Consider the following 15840-nt stretch of genomic DNA (forward strand, 5'->3'; position numbering starts at 1 on the left):
ATCCAAACTGGGATCTCACATCTGCTGGGGATAGTCGTTCCCTCTCTCTTCTCTTTGCTCTCTCTAGTGTATAGCTGTGCTTCCTGTCTTCTAAAGAATTAACCACTATAAGCATGCAAGTAGTTGCCCACTGTTGCTGCTGTTGTCTCATACTTTCCAATTAATTAATACATCATGCAAAGATATTTTTTTTAAGTCTTGAATGCAGCTCTTATTTTCTTTTTATCTTTTTAAATGCCTTCAGATGTATCCTATATGAAATACTTTATGCAAAATTAATGTACTTCTCTTGCATTGAATTCCTTCTTAGCAATTTAAACAGTTTTGATTTAGTTTTGTTTTCACTAATACTACCTCATAATGAGAAATCTTGTCTCTTTTGTGTCCTCAGTGCCTGCATGTCTAACTCTTTTTGCCCTAGAGCAAATTAGGAATTTTATAAGACTGGAATTACGATAGCTTCGGCTCCATATTGCAACTATTGATTTTTCTGGCTGTGGGTCATATATTTTCCTGGTGCACTTTTAATGTATAGTATTATCTCCATTCTCAATTCTGAACAATTATTTTGGATAATTTAGCAATCCCCTGTAAATATGCAGCTGAATAATGGATTTGGATCACCTATGTATGACTGTTGTCTTCCTTCAAAATGAACTAAAACTTAATTTTAATATGTGAATGGAAGTCTGGCAGAAATTTTCTCAACTGTCTGAGACATTTTACTACTAGGTCCCGTTCAGATTGATGGGAAATTTCCATAGTGGCACTGGTATTCTTATCCTGCGTATTTTGAAAGTAGCCTTCTTGGAAATCTAATACATCTCTAAATTTTGTAGCTTTCCATCTGCAGACAAAGTGTTTGAGAGAAAAGTTATGACTGAACAGCAGAAGGTCACATTGAAGGTAATACATCTGTCTGTCATTTGAGTACTCTTACCACACCCTTCACCATCATTTTGGAGTATATACTTCATCTCTGCCATAGCAGTATACAACTGATTTAAGTTTCTTTTTCTTTATTGTCGTGAGATGAATTAGTTCTGTAGAGGAAAGAGAGTTTCAGAATAATGAGTGGAAACAATGAGAAAAAATATTGAGGCATGTGAAGAGATCTTAGGATATGATGTTACAAAATTTAATATTTTTTTTCCAAGAGTTTTTACAAGTGCACTTGTATCTGTTAAGGACATAGATAATCGGTACATTATTTTTCAGCAGAAGGTGGTACCTCTTTTTCGAGGACTTTTTTTTCTCCATTTTTACGTTGGAGAACATATTCCAAAAAGCCCTCAACAGGAGAATTGGAACCAGGGAGTTCCTGCCTCTGAGGAAGCACCCAAACCAGCTGGTGGTGAAGTTTTCCTTTATACTATTTGCCTTCTGCCTTGCTGAATGTATCTGGAATGCTTTAATGAATAATCACACCACTTCAAATTCTATGAGCTCCTAGTATTTTTTTGTCATAGTCACAGAAATGTTTGCATCCATCATTTTGATTTGAATTGCTAAGTGTTTGTGACAGTTGAACTTAGTTTTCCAGTTATTTGGTCTTTCAGAAATTGCCTTAGTGTGTGGTGGTTTAAGATTATTAAATTTTAAAGATGAAATGGAATACCAGCATCTTTGGGAGACAGAGGGAAGCAGGCAAAAGGCCCAAAATATTTCTTAAGATTTCAAATCTGAAGTTATTTTCTCTTAATTTGTACTAATATTTGGATGGAAGAGTTTGACAGAAGTTAGATTCATTCTTTGTGCTGTATCTTGTAGCCACTGTACAGATAAGTCCTTAAACAAACAGCCCTGTCAAACATACTTGAATAACTGTGGACTTTCTTCCTGAATAAAGGCTACAGGGTCAGACCCTCCATGTCTCTAGCTTAATAAGGCAAATAATTATGCTTTATTTATTGGAGGAGAGGGGTGAGAGAGAATATGTATTTATAGCTTCACTGAAAATAGAAGAGAGACGACCTGAATTGATCTGCATATGCAGCTGATGTCATTAAGAAAAGGTTAAGTGATTATTCAGAAAGCTTTACTCCAGTTCCATGAAGAACTTCTGAATTCATTTCAAAACTGTTGTATCTGACTTTTTCTTTGGCTGTTGTAAAAGTGACAACAGTAAGTCATGTAGCTTTACAGTGGCCCTTTCAGAGTATTACCATTTAAAATGCAGGTAGTCAACAACTTTACTTTCCATCAGTTTTGTGCAAGCAGCTCAAGAGATGTGATTTAGAGTGCTGGTTCCTAGTTTTGCATACCAGATTTTACTCCTGTTGGTGACAGTGACCCCCCCTAACTTTTAGAGAATTCATCTTTGACATACTTGTCAGGGGAGAAATGTTCCACATCTGTTGCCCCTGACTAAAATTTTGGATGTCAAAGCTGATGACCCTTTGCTGCTATATGTCTCAGGTTACCCAAAGCTTCTCAGAAAAGACACAGAATTTGCAGGGCTGCTTAATCACAGATGGTTATTAGGTTCACTTTAATGGTAAAATTTGCTGTGTATTTGCACTGATAGTAAAGATTTTATCTCTGTGTTGTAGGCTGAAGATGGACGATATACTGTGGATAAGCCTGAGAGAGGAATAGCTGCTTTTCCATGCTCCTTCCTAAGGTGCCTGATTTACAGCAGGAAGGAATATTTGAAGCATTCCTTATTGCTTTCTATACAGCTGCTTCTTAGGCCATAAGCTTTCACTACCATTTCTCTTTATAAGTCTCTTCTCGCAGGACTTTTGTTTGGTTGGGTTTTTTACATCAATGGCCTTTCCCAACTTCAAAATTCATTATTTTCTTATGATAAAGTTCCACTGGGAAGCCAATTTAAGAAAGAGAGCTCTGAAATATATGAGCGTTTTTGTCAGGAGTGAGAGCGATGACATGTTAATACAGCTGTTAGTTCTGTACGTCCGAGCATACATCTGAGCTTACAGACTATATATTTCTTATACAATACTACAACTAAATAGTGGATTGGTATGCCAATTGGTATTTCCTTTCAGGAAAAAGGGTCGCCAGACATCCAGCCTTTTAAATCTATGATCTGCGAGAATTGCAGACCAGAGGCATTTCCTACATCTTTTTCTGAAAATGTAACGCTGAGATTTAGAATATTGTCTACAATATAAGAACAGTGTTGGAAGTCAGGCCAGAACCCAAGGGCTCACAGCTGATTCTCTTTATTGCTGACCAAAGTAGCATGCATGACTCACTGGTTTGCTCTCTGGCCTTTTTATACAAAGGCATTTTCACCTGAGGAAAGAATTGTACTCTGAGTAAAAAAAAGCACTTTTATGGATAATGGAGGTCTGTATAGCATCTGAAGTAACACTGAGGTCTTTTGAGGTATTAGAGTACTGCATCTAGTGAGGTGTTATAATACTCTTGAAACATAGTCTTTCAGGCTTCAATGTAAGCAGTGGATTTTGCTACTGGAGCAGGGTTTGAGGGGTTTCTAGTGGGGTTTTTTCCAAGAGGAAGTGGGACAGTGGCACAGCATGGCTCCAAAATAAAGTGAGATGCAAGGTAGTATAAAGGGCTTTTAGAATGTTGCTCTCTTTCTTACCCTCTGATTTGCTCATTAGAGAGACATCGCTGTATTCTCAGCAGTCTTCAGCAAGGAGGACTATCAAGGCTGAGTAAGTATGCTTAAGCCATTTTTCTGCTAGCTTGCAACATTAAACTAGACACTCTTCCTCAAAATTGATGAACTTCAAAGAGTAAATGAGAACTCAGAATAAACTGTCCAGAATTTACAGTAGAATTGACATGACTATGAATTGTTATATAATACTTAAAAATTTCTGTGTGAATCTAAAAATGAAGACAATTCATTATAACTTCAGAAGAAAGATAGACTTCTCTTCTTGTCCAGTGGCTATACTCTAAACGTTTCCAGTTCTTTTTCAATCTGTAATCTCTGAAGCAAATGTTGGCAAAATAAAGTATCAAGTTGAAGGGCATTCTTCCCACATTTCTACTCTGAAATTTGACGAGAATTAGCAGAGGTTTGAGTTATATTCAGAAACACTGCCAATGCTTTATCCTGTGACCTTGGGAAAGTCATTCATTCTTTGTGCTTTAGGACAGACTTGTTCTTGCCCAACTTTAAGGATGTAATATAGGTATCAAAGATCAGCTGTAGCTATCTTTCTTGACTATAGAGGGAACCAAAATGACAGTCTTCAGGCTGAATGACAAATTTTGCATAATGAAAGTCATGCACGATGTATCCCATTTTTTATTTTCTGTTTATTAAGACCAGAGGATGATTTGATAGAGCTTGATTGGATAGTTTGGGATATTTAGAAAGATGCTATGAAAGAGAAACAGCACTGAAGTCTTTTCTTTTGGGGGTTTCCTTCTTGTTTTCCAAACAGAACTCCAAACCTCTGGAGAGTCTCCCATTTAGAGCAATTGGCATCAACAAGGCTTTAAGAGGTATTAAAATAGAGAGAAATTTGATCAAGGAGGTGAAAGCCACATCTCACACTAACAAGGATTTTGTACATCAAAGAGTTATTGTTTGAAAGGAATGGAGGCTGTCAAATAAGCACTTATATTTTTCTGAGCTTCCATTGAGGACTAGCAGTTTTCAGCTGCAGTCCGATTCTCTAGAAGCTCCTTTGGAAGCCTTTACTCAGACCATCAAACTGCAATTTTACACTTTCTTCTTGAGTGCAAAGCAGGTTCTGAACACTTCCCAAGATTTGCTCATTTCCTCACTCAGGATCTCTGTACTAATTTATACCACCACAGAGAGTTAGCATAAACACGAAGCACCATAGCAACCTTTCTAACGGTCTAATATTTTACACAGAGTTTTTATAATAATATTCAAATTGAATGAAAGGCTTAGTTTGTCCTGACAGAACCACCTTTTCTAGCAGCTGGTGCCAAGAACTATACAATCTTCTTAATGGCACATCCCTAAAGCTGACTGGACCTACTGCATTGTGTAATGTGTCTCTATTCTAAAACATTTAATGTTGGGTTTTCTATTCTCCCTGCAGGGAAGAAGAGCTTTTATATTTAGCTTTCATTGAAGATATAACAAATGAAATTCTTAGCCTTGGGCTATTTTCTAACAGGTAGGTTACAGTTGTTTTCAAATTTGTAATGCTGTGTCAGAAACACATGGATTTCTTTGCCTTTAAGAATATATAGATACATAGTTACCCCTTCCTTTTGTTTTGTTTCCCTTCTTTTTTGCTTTATGTAAGAAAGGGGAGCTGGGAAAGACCTGTGGGTCATCTACTTTGATCTGTTGCTATGTTCCATGAGATAAAGCCTCTGTTAGTAACTGACCTGGAACCCGAGGTGGAATAATGCTAAGAAGAAATCATTTTAATCTGAAACATCTGTTTTGCAAAATAAACCAAGTTACTAATCTTTCACACAACACATCCTCCATCTCCCTTCTGTCCTTGTTCCTGTTGCAGTATGAATTCAATCTTCAACATCGGTTGTCAGGATTACATACTGTTTCAGATAAGGGTTCAACAGTTGCTAAATCAGATTTATTTTTTTCAATAATGAAACAATAAGTTATGAGACAATTCATGTATTTGAGTAGTACTCCCAAATTCTTTTCCATACCAGTTCTTTCTGATAAAGAACTCTCAGTTTATAGCAAAAAAACCCTGCAGTATTTCTGATACAGAATTTTAACCCATTTTTGTAATGCCATTTTCAAGGCATCTAATTTCAGCATAATACTCTGATCTTCCTCTGGGTTGATAATGTTCCCAGCTGTTTTTCTATTCTGTGCACTCTTGGGTTTTTTTCTCATGTCAAGGCAATCAAGGAGATATGCTAAATACACTAAATCAAAAAATTACTCTTTGAGAAATTTCAAGAGCCAGTCTCCCTCTGGTTCTTTTTTTACAGAAATGTTGTCTTCCCTTTAAACCCTTTCCTATACAATTTTTTTTCCTAATAATTTCTTATGTAAGCTAGATTAAATTCACTTGACCTTCTGGAAGTCCGTTCCAGTGACTGTGTGCCTTAGTTGTCACAGAACACTTCCTCTGTGCTGAAATTTTTTCTCATCCTGCATAAGCAATGAAAGAGAGCTCTCAGGACAGAGGACTTTTCTCTGGATTTTTTTCTGAAGCTGGATTTTATTCCTTCCCTTTATTTACACTTGTGTGTATCAGCCACTGTGGTGCACCTAAGAGATTTTGGATACTTCAGCATGCCAGTAGAACCACCACTGGATTGTTGGTTTCTGCCACCACATAGACCCAGCAGACCAAACACACCCAGAGTTGGGCTACAACTCACCCCATGGTTACCGTCTGCTGCCCAAAGCTGGGTCTGCCTGCTGAGCACCTGTCCAGTGGGATGCTGGCTCTGGGTGGCCCTCTTTGTGACAGAGCATAATTGAAACAGTCTTGGAATCATAGAATCATTTAAGCTGGAAAAGACCTTTGCGATTGAGTCCAACTGTTAACTTAGCACTGCCAAGTCCACCACTAAACCATGTCCCTAAGTGTCATGTCTACACATCTTTTAAATTCGTCCAGGGATGGTGACTCAACCACTTCCCCGGGCAGCCTGTTCCAATGCTTGACAACCCTTTTGGTGAAGAATTTTTTCCTAATATCCAACCTAAACCTCCCCTGATGCAACTCAAGGCCATTTCCTCTCGTCCTATCAGCAGTTACTTGATAGAAGAGACCAACACCCACCTCACTACAACCTCCCTTCAGGTAGTTGTAGAGAGCGATAAGGTCTCCCCTCAGCCTCCTCTTCTCCAGACTAAACAACCCCAGCTCCCTCAGCCGCTCTTCATAAGACTTGTGCTCCAGGCCCCTCACGAGCTTCGTTGCCCTTCTCTGTACATGCTCCAGCAACTCGGCGTCTTTCCTGTAGTGAGGGGCCCAAAACTGAACACAGTACTCCAGGTGCGGCCTCACCAGTGCCAAGTACAGGGACAACCACCTCCCTACTCGTGCTGGCCACACTATTTCTGATACAGGCCAGGATGCTGTTGATGTTCTTGCCCACCTGGGCACACTGCCAGCTCATATTCAGCTGGCTGTCGACCAACACCCCCAGGTCCTTTTCTGCTGAGTCAAAATCGTAGTTGAGCCATTCAGTTAAGAAATGAAAATAAAAAAATAAGGTCATTGATTTATGTAGATTTGTTAAAAGTTGGTTTTCTTCCTGTGAAATCATTTAATTGTTCATTTGTAGAGTTCTGGAACAACTGTTTGAGTGTCATATACAAGAAAATAAGAACCGTTTGGATGAGGTAAGCACTGCCCCTATAATACTCTCCCTCTCTGCATGTGACTTCAGGGATGTTTCCAAAGCACAGTGGAAATGCACTGGTGTATTTGTGGGTAAAGGTAACCAGAATACTGAGTGGGGAGCATCCCTCTCCATAAATGAGATTTGCAGACTCATGGATCATGGTAGATCAGGACTCACAGGCACGGTCACAAAAAAGGAACAACAGTCAACTCAGTTTGGTGACACTTGCTGTATAATTTAGTCACTTGATTGCAAGCAACCTCCCTTTCCTTATGTCAGAATGAAGCCCTGAGTTCTGGGCAGATAGGTGCTGTGGGGATGAAGTGTCACCCCTTTCTTCCTTCATCCCTTAGAGCAAAATGCGCTACTTGTTGGATGTACTGAAAGCAGACCTTGGCTGCAGCCCGGGCAGTGGTGCAGAGCAAATCCATGCAGGCTGGGAAGCCTTTGAGTCAATGGCTCTGCAAGAGTTTGATACAATGGAAGAGCTCGAGTTTACCAGTAAAAGTCGGAGTCAGAGAAAAGCTACAAAAAGTGAAGTCTTTGGGACCACAGACTTATCATTAAAGGATCCAAACAAATGTGAATCACCGTTATGCAGGGAAAGTTCAAAGGAGACACCGAGCAAGGATGACTTTTCAGAAGATGTCGCTGAAATGATGGATGCTGGGACAGAGTCTCATTCTTGTGTGAAAGCCGAAGATGACCCAGAGACTTCACCCTCATGTGAGGCAACTTTAAACTTGATTACTTGTGACAGTGATTTGGAAGCTACCAAGGAACTTGATGACCTCGAGGAAAGCTTTGCAGAGGCCCTTCAGCTCTCACATGACTATTCATAATGGTAGCCAAAACTTAGCTGTTAAATAGGGATAGAGCTAGTTCTGTGGAAAACTGCCATTTGTTAAACAGTAAATTATTTGTTTTATTTTCAATTTATTTGTTTAAATACTGCTAAACTCTCTCTAGCAGGATATTGTTAATTGGGCATTAATTAATTTCTGTATTAATGTAGACTTTAAAGGGTAAAGCGTTAGTTATCAAAATATACAAAATTTTTTTGTCTATAATTGTATAACTTGGAACTAACTTTTGAGAATGTTAAAATTAGATGTATATTTTTAGAAAGCTGTAATAGTAAGTTATGAAATATTTATTGTTTTTTATTTATAATAAATAAATTCATTGCTAGTGCAGTTGAGGTCCTGCTATAAAGATCCAAGATTCTGTAGTCTGCAAGAATTCAACTTATCCACATCAAAACATGGTGTACTACACACCTGCAGAGCAGAGATGGAACTGCTTGCCCATCCTTGAAGAGGGCATTGTTTAATGTTAAATCCCATTGAGGCACAAAGTTCTTATAATCAACTTTTTTCCTTTTACAGTAACTGTAGAACATAAGATATGTACCTTTTCCTTCCATTACCTAGGGTGACATAAAGAATGAGTGTGGCCGGGCAACTTCTCAAACATAAGAATTTCTTTTGGTGGTGGTAGATGATCATTCCTTCTTCAGCCCTCAGCTATAACTCAATTGTCTTATTCCTTATACCAACAGGTATAAAGAGCCATTTTGCAGTATTAGCTGCTCTTAGTCTTTGCCTAACCCCTGTCAGCTTTCTGGCCTGAAAAGGACATTTATCTCTAGCTACTGCATATGGCAGCTCTTGAGCTGTTCAATACGCAGCTCTTTTGTTTGTTGTATATGTAGCTCTTGAGCTGTATAATCCTAATTGTCCATGATGCAGCTGATATTTCTGGAAAGTGAAGACTGCAACAATTTTCAAACTGCACAACACTAAAATACACAGTTCAATTTCTTGCATTAATGACAACCTTGGCATAGCATTCTACATTGAGCTCTGGTTTTGAAAAAAGATTTGAGTTGGGTGCTGGTTGATGACTAGGACTGCACTGGAAGACACATCAGGTATCTTGTACAGCAATTGGAGAAAAGGTGGTCTATTTTATCAGTAAAGTTTAAACTGAAGTTAGTGCATGCATTGCACAGAATCAGCCCAAATTTCTTTGTCTAATCAGAGTACGGCTATTACCTGGCATTCACATTACTGCAGAAGGAGCTCAACAGGTTCTGAGGAAATGGCGGGAAGTTATATCATCTTGCTGTAGGTGAGGAACTGTAAGCCTTAGGAACCGGATAAAGCCTGTCCCCAAATACCTCTAAGACCAACCCTAAATCTGCTTCCTCCAAGGACAAACCCAAGTGCTTACAGTTCATACATAAAACTGCTACCACCTGCCTCCCCTGTGGCTCATGAGTTTCTACCAAAGACTATTGATTCTGTAAAGCTAGATGACCGATTACAGCTGTAAGTAGCTCCAATAGACATAAACCACTGCTTCACTTGTGAAGCATAAACTTTTTTTGGGAAAAAAACCCAAACAAATCTCAAAAAAACTCTAGAGAATGCCAGAAATGTTGCTTTTGTTTGATTGGCTGAGTCATCAGCATTGCAGCACAGAACAAAATTCCCCCAAAAAGCAAAAGGCACTTTCCTGACTGCCTTGGCCACGATAATCAATTACACTTGTTGACAATGACAGCAGACTAGGATTTATTTTAGCCATGTACATGCGCTGTGCAGGTGGGCACTAGCCTTTTATCTGCCGCACTCAGCTGGCTGTCTTGTAAATCTGGCCTGCAGCTTGACTGCTCTGGCTCACTGAAAAGTAGGCAAGGTAACATGAGGATTTTGCATCCCTCTGTCAGAGCTTGTCTTCTTGAAAAGACACCCACAGGGCTGTTTCAGTACAGTGCAGGGACGGTTTGTCCTTGATCACAAGTGATCAAAGCCCTTCTCTCATCCCCAAGGAAAGTCCCTCTCTGTTCCTTACCCCAAAGAGCTGAAGGGCAGGAAGCACCTAGGGAACTATTGTTTCTATTGTATGAACAATTTTAACACAGAGGGAGCGGTTAGAAAACTAAAGAGAGTGATTAGACGACATATCCCAAGTATAAAGCCTTTCTGTTCCTCAGCCAGGACTTCACCCACCCTTGGGGCCCTCCATTCTGAGTTCTCCAAACTTGGTCAATAATGGAATTTAGGGGTTTTTTTACCTACCTATCACTACACTGTGTATGTGTATGTCTTGCATGTCACAAAAAAGATCACTCAGCAAACTTTGGCTTGTGGTCAACATGAGTCTGATGAAAGATTAATAAGAATTTCACATTTAAATTCCACAAATAAAAAAAACCTAAACACCACAGCAGTGAAAGAGGTCATGACATCACCTCACAGAAAAGTGCAAATAACGACACACTCATTTCCTATAATATGATTAACACGAAAATAAACAAAACCAGTTCCTTGACCATATTTCCTGTTGACAAGCTGTCTGAACATCGATGACATTTTTTCTGGGTAGATGGAACTTAAAAGAGTAAATAAATTCATTAAAACAGACCTTTCACAAACAAAGTATATGCCTGCCTAAACCATAACTGTGAACATTTCTTGGACTAAGAGTGAAATTTCTGGTAAAGAACCAGAAGATCATGCACTCCAGTATCGTAGCAGCTAGAGCAGTCAGTCCAGTCCAAGGAATTGGTTTCTCATTGTACAGCCTCTCCCACCAGATAGTGGGGAAAAAACATTCTAGATGAACATTATCTATATAAAATCAATTAGTTTATTTACAGATCCAAAAGCAAATTCAGGCTATCGCGGGCTTAAAATTTTCTGCCTTTTATTCACATTTACTTTAAGGTGGCACTTCAAACATAAGTTGCTTAAGCAGCTTGATATGCAAGCCTGACCCACATCAATGATAAGATTAATCAACAGTGCAAGCTGTTGGTTTTTTTCTGAGGGGTTGTTTTTTGTTTGGGTTTTTTTTTTTTTGGTCTCATCACCTTTTACTTGGTGATATACTTGGGTCTTGGCACAAGCAACAGCAGAACAAGGTAGTCACGACACCATTACAAATCTGAATGCCTCAGAAGTAATAATTGTAGGAGCAGTCGGCAGCTGCGATCTGCAATGTAAAGACTTATTTCTGCCCAGATTTATGTGGGTGATGAGCACATGTATAACAACATCAATGTTTACTTCAAATGGACAAAGGCCCGCTGTTGTTACTTCACTGTAACAAACCGGTTTCTTATCTTTAAAACCTACAGTTTTGTCATCACTGCTTTTGTTTTCAAAGGTAGGATTCTGTTTATTTACAAAGCAAAGTGGGGCTTTTGGTCATTTGAAGTACAGATTAATGTGATGAAAGAAAAAGGTGCTTAGATGTCTTAGGGTTGACCAGAAAACAAAACCTGCAAGCAAAACCCAAGCTATCATTTTATCCCTGATTGACCCCACATCTAAGACACCTACACATCTTTCATTTAGGCTTAGCTGCAGAATGACTCCAGGGTCCTGTTTCTCTGCCTTTCTGTACATTTTTACATCATTTATTGCTATGCAACCGTAGTTGTAGAATGATGCAGCTCGACTGATAACACTTCATAATTCAAGTACAAATGGCTCCATCAGACAGTGAGAAAAAAAATAGCTATTTTTCTCAGCCATGATCTGTGCAAGGAGTATGAACGAGTACTGGAGCATCAGCATAAATAAAAATTAGGTCCAGGAGTTTCATTTCTAGCACCCAATGCAGGCTGTTTCAATGCAGTGACAGCACAGCTTCTAACCAACAAGGCATCCCAGTAACACCCTTCAGTGCACTGCTACTGTTCCTCTGTGCCTGAGCACCACTGAAAGGTTAGCAGTCCCAGGCCACAATGTGGGGGAAGGAGAAATAGGAATGGAAAATGATTGTTAAAGGGAATGTAGGAAGAAAGGAAAGGGAAATTGTTATTTATTCCACCTATTAAAAAAATGGCAAGGCCTATTATCAGGTAGAACACAGGTGCACAGTAGAAATTTAGATGCCATTTGTTAACATTGGTCTTCAAACGTATTTTAGACCTCCCTCAATTTTTCCACTTCTGTATTGTAGCATTTGTATCTGAGTATTTGAGACCTAAAAACTAATGAAAAAGGGAAAACCCACAAAATTGTAACTCAGAGTGTACTTCGGGGAGCTATGGGAAACTCCAGCATCCCACTTTAGTTTTTGACTCCCCAAGTCAGGAGCAAATGCTGACAAGCAAGTGCAAGGCACTGCAGCTGCATGATGTCTCTAGAGCCACCAAACCTTTCCCTCTCGCACATCCCAGGGACTTAGCCTGCTGTTCTCAGAAGCTAACGCCTGTACGTACACAGATTACAAGGAACAGAAGAGCAACCAGTGATACTAATAAAACCAATTTCTCACTCTCCAAAACAACCAAACCAGATACTCACAAGCAGTCCAATCTTCCCGTTTCCTTTATCAATAGTGAAATCTGCTTCATTCAGAAACGACCATCTTCAGTTTCTATTCCAAGTAGCAAAGCAAGCGATAAGCAAACAGGTGAGTGGTAAATTTATCTGCCACACCAGCCATTGCACCCCCTTGGGTCACAACCAGTCAAGGGATCCAGTTTCAAAGCCTGTAGCGGGTCGTGGGCCAGCGGAAGCTGAGCATGTCACAGGGATAAAGCATCGCTGAGAAGGGAAAGAAGAATCAGCAGTTATCACTGGCATGACAAATCATCAGTTGAGCTGTAGAGCACCCGTAGCTCATCTCCACCTCATCCTCCTTAAAGAAAACCTAGGAGGACTCCAGGGTGTCAGGCAGTCCACAAGTAGCAATAAGAAGAGTTAATTCCACTGAAGGGAACCAAAATCAAGAATGCTGCATCTACTGCGCACAGGACTTTCTGTTCTCTGTAGAAAGCCTCCAGAGCAGCTGGGCTCTCACTTCAGGCCTCCTAAAGGGACTGATCCTTTTAGCTCACCCACTACACTAATTCCAGCAGACAGCCAAGGGCAGGAGGTGTGCCTGACACCCAGGTGACAACACACCAAAGTTACATTTGCATTCATCTTTTAAACTGTGAGGCTGGCCCGCAAAAGGTGTGGGGTCCCAACCCAGTGCCAGGTTTTGGGCTGGAGGAATGCCGGAGGTGCCCAACGCCCATCCCCACTGGGCAGAGGCACGGGCAGCTGCTGTGCCCTCACCACTCCTGTAGATCACAGGCTTCGGCACACACGGTCTCCCCTGCAATGCTTCCAGCCCTACCGTATCGGGGGAATGAAATTAGACCTTGAGAAGGGCAAGTAAAGGCTACATAAATGGAGCAGGGCGGCATATGAAACTTGAGAGAGAGAGACACTCGAACACAGCCTCAGCCTGGCAGGCCACAGAGCTATGCTGTCCCATTCTCACAGAGGACAGGCAGCGTGATCTGTAGCACGAGGTGCAAAGCTCTCTGCAGTTATCCCAAGAATTCAGCAAGCCCATAGGACTCCCCTTACAGTATCTGCATGAGAGCTGCAGCATACCTTACATCTCACAGCAGCCAGAGCCTGATTCCAGAAGATGAGTAACAGAACTACGAGGTGACCCCCAGCTCTTCCCAGCTATTTGTTTCTCTCACTCATAAGCATGCTCACACGCCAAATAAGAAGTGAAGCAACGTGTCAAAGGCCATCAGCTCTCCTGTCAACCTGAGAATTCCTTGCAGGACCTCAGAGGTGTAGCCTCTCCCTCCAGAAATTCAGCTCAGAGGCATTTGGCACGCTGCTTTTTCCCCGATGTTTGACACAAGCAAGACCAGAGATCATACAGATAGCGTAGGTTTGGGAGCTGGCTATGAGGCTTCCCAAATGCTGGACACAACCATCTAAGATAACTGTGGATTATAAGAGAAAGAAGAGCTCCTCGAGCACTCATCTCAGTTCCCTTTTCCCCAAAAATAAGCTTACACAATGGGTCCTGGCCTCCCACCTTGAGTCTTAAGCTTTACACAGGGGCTTTCAGCTTAAATGTAGGTCTTTCAAAGGCCTTCACTGTAGCTTTCCATAGCATGTGTTTTCTCTATGGCTTTTCCTCAATATTTGAACTTCTTAGAGCCTCTGTTCAGTTCACTTCATGGTGCAATCGCATCTCCCCAAAGGGTTCTTGTGCACATCTCTACAACCAGTGCCTTCTTGTCCATCCCTTTACCCGAAGGAGCAACTGGCAGGTGAGAGCACACCCCTGCCATAAAGCACCCATGATGCAGTCTCAGGCACGCTCCAGTAACAAAGCCATGGGGCAGGTGAGCAATGGTGCAGGCCAGCTCATGGCCAAAGTTAGCTTCACAGGTATCAGGACAATTCAGCCTGTAGTATTAGTGCAGTATTTCCAGTTTCTTTCAACAGAGAATGTAAAGTAGCCTCAGTTCTGCTTATTTGTCATTATTTAAACACCAGCATTGTGCAGAGGGATAAGGCTGAACTTTTGTCCTGAAAACAGGCTCAAATGGAGTTTGATGCATAAATGCACCTGAAGTGCTAAACTCACCTTGGCAGCCCTCCTAACTAACAGCATGGCACTAAGGATAAATTCTGCTCTGACTGCAGGGTGTGCATACACTCAGCAATGCTCCTTATTTTAGGTAGATTGTTTTTTTCCACAGAGCATCAAAGCTACTGCATCTAATACCAGTTCTTTGGATTCCTATCACTCTTCTGATTGAGGTGGCTGTGAAACAGCTCCTTCTGCCCTTTAAAACCTAGAGGAACTTGGGAAGAAGACAAATCCTTCATCAACCATCTATGTTTCTTCCTGTTTTGGTGAACAATTGCACTTTTCCTCCTCTTTCCTAATTACATTTAGATCCTGACTATTAACATGATGCAGTGTTTCCCCTCTTCTTATGAAGGAGAAAACAGATGTCCTCATCTGGACAGGGCATTGCTACAGGAACCCACGCACTCTAGCAAGAGTCACAGTACATCTACAGAAGGTGGCAGGGATCATTTTCAGGTAAGGCTGAAAGAGCAATCCAGCAGGACAGAGGAAGAAAGAATCACCTACCAGCACCCTGGAAGGAACAAGTCCTTGAGCCCAGCGTCCCAGGGGCATATTTCACCATAACAAGCACGATCAGCAGGCCAGCTGGCTCAGACTGGCTGAGCCACTGTGTTGCATGTGATTTTCTCCTTAATCCTTCTGGAGCTGCTGTCAGGAACCAAATCGAACCCCAAGTTTTGATAGACTTGATTCTTATCTATATACTTCTCTTTTTCAAGCAGAAGTCACCCCCAAAAGAAAATCTAATCAGATTTACTGTTTATCATAGCTGGCCCACCTCTGCAACATAGCTTTCAGGACCACAAGAATCAGGAAATAAATATAATGTAATATTTTTAATGGGTCAGTGAAAGGATGACTTAAACAGAAAAATTGAGGCAGTACAATTCCCTAAGATTTACAGTTTCAAATTAAATTGCTTCTCCTAATTCAGGGAGAGAAGTAATATTTGGTGACTGATGGAATTTAAAGCGATGGAGACCTACAGCTCCTGGTCTTCAGGAAACAACTCAAATTTTTTAAATACAGAGTGAGCACTTGCTATTTCTGGAGGCTCAGAGACAGTTACTTCAGAACAAATGAATTTATTTCTGTACTGCTATGGTTCAGGAAACTCAATAAACCCTGATAAATCTGCTAAAATAATAT

The 15840-nt window shown here is 40.7% G+C and overlaps 1 protein-coding gene across 1 annotated transcript in view; it reads left to right on the forward strand.

The window, feature by feature from the left end:
- SPATA7 (spermatogenesis associated 7) overlaps nt 1–8111 on the forward strand; it is a 35093-nt gene extending 26982 nt beyond the window's left edge. The window contains exons 7-12 of the mRNA XM_010584012.1: nt 840–906; nt 2553–2623; nt 3594–3647; nt 5022–5099; nt 7210–7267; nt 7623–8111. Coding sequence (XP_010582314.1) covers nt 840–906; nt 2553–2623; nt 3594–3647; nt 5022–5099; nt 7210–7267; nt 7623–8111 — 817 coding nt within the window. The remainder of the gene's footprint in view (nt 1–839; nt 907–2552; nt 2624–3593; nt 3648–5021; nt 5100–7209; nt 7268–7622) is intronic.
- The last annotated feature ends 7729 nt before the right edge of the window (nt 8112–15840 follow it).

This window comes from Haliaeetus leucocephalus, unplaced genomic scaffold, assembly GCF_000737465.1.
Source record: "Haliaeetus leucocephalus isolate CR32 unplaced genomic scaffold, Haliaeetus_leucocephalus-4.0 Scaffold932, whole genome shotgun sequence".
NCBI lineage: Eukaryota > Metazoa > Chordata > Aves > Accipitriformes > Accipitridae > Haliaeetus > Haliaeetus leucocephalus.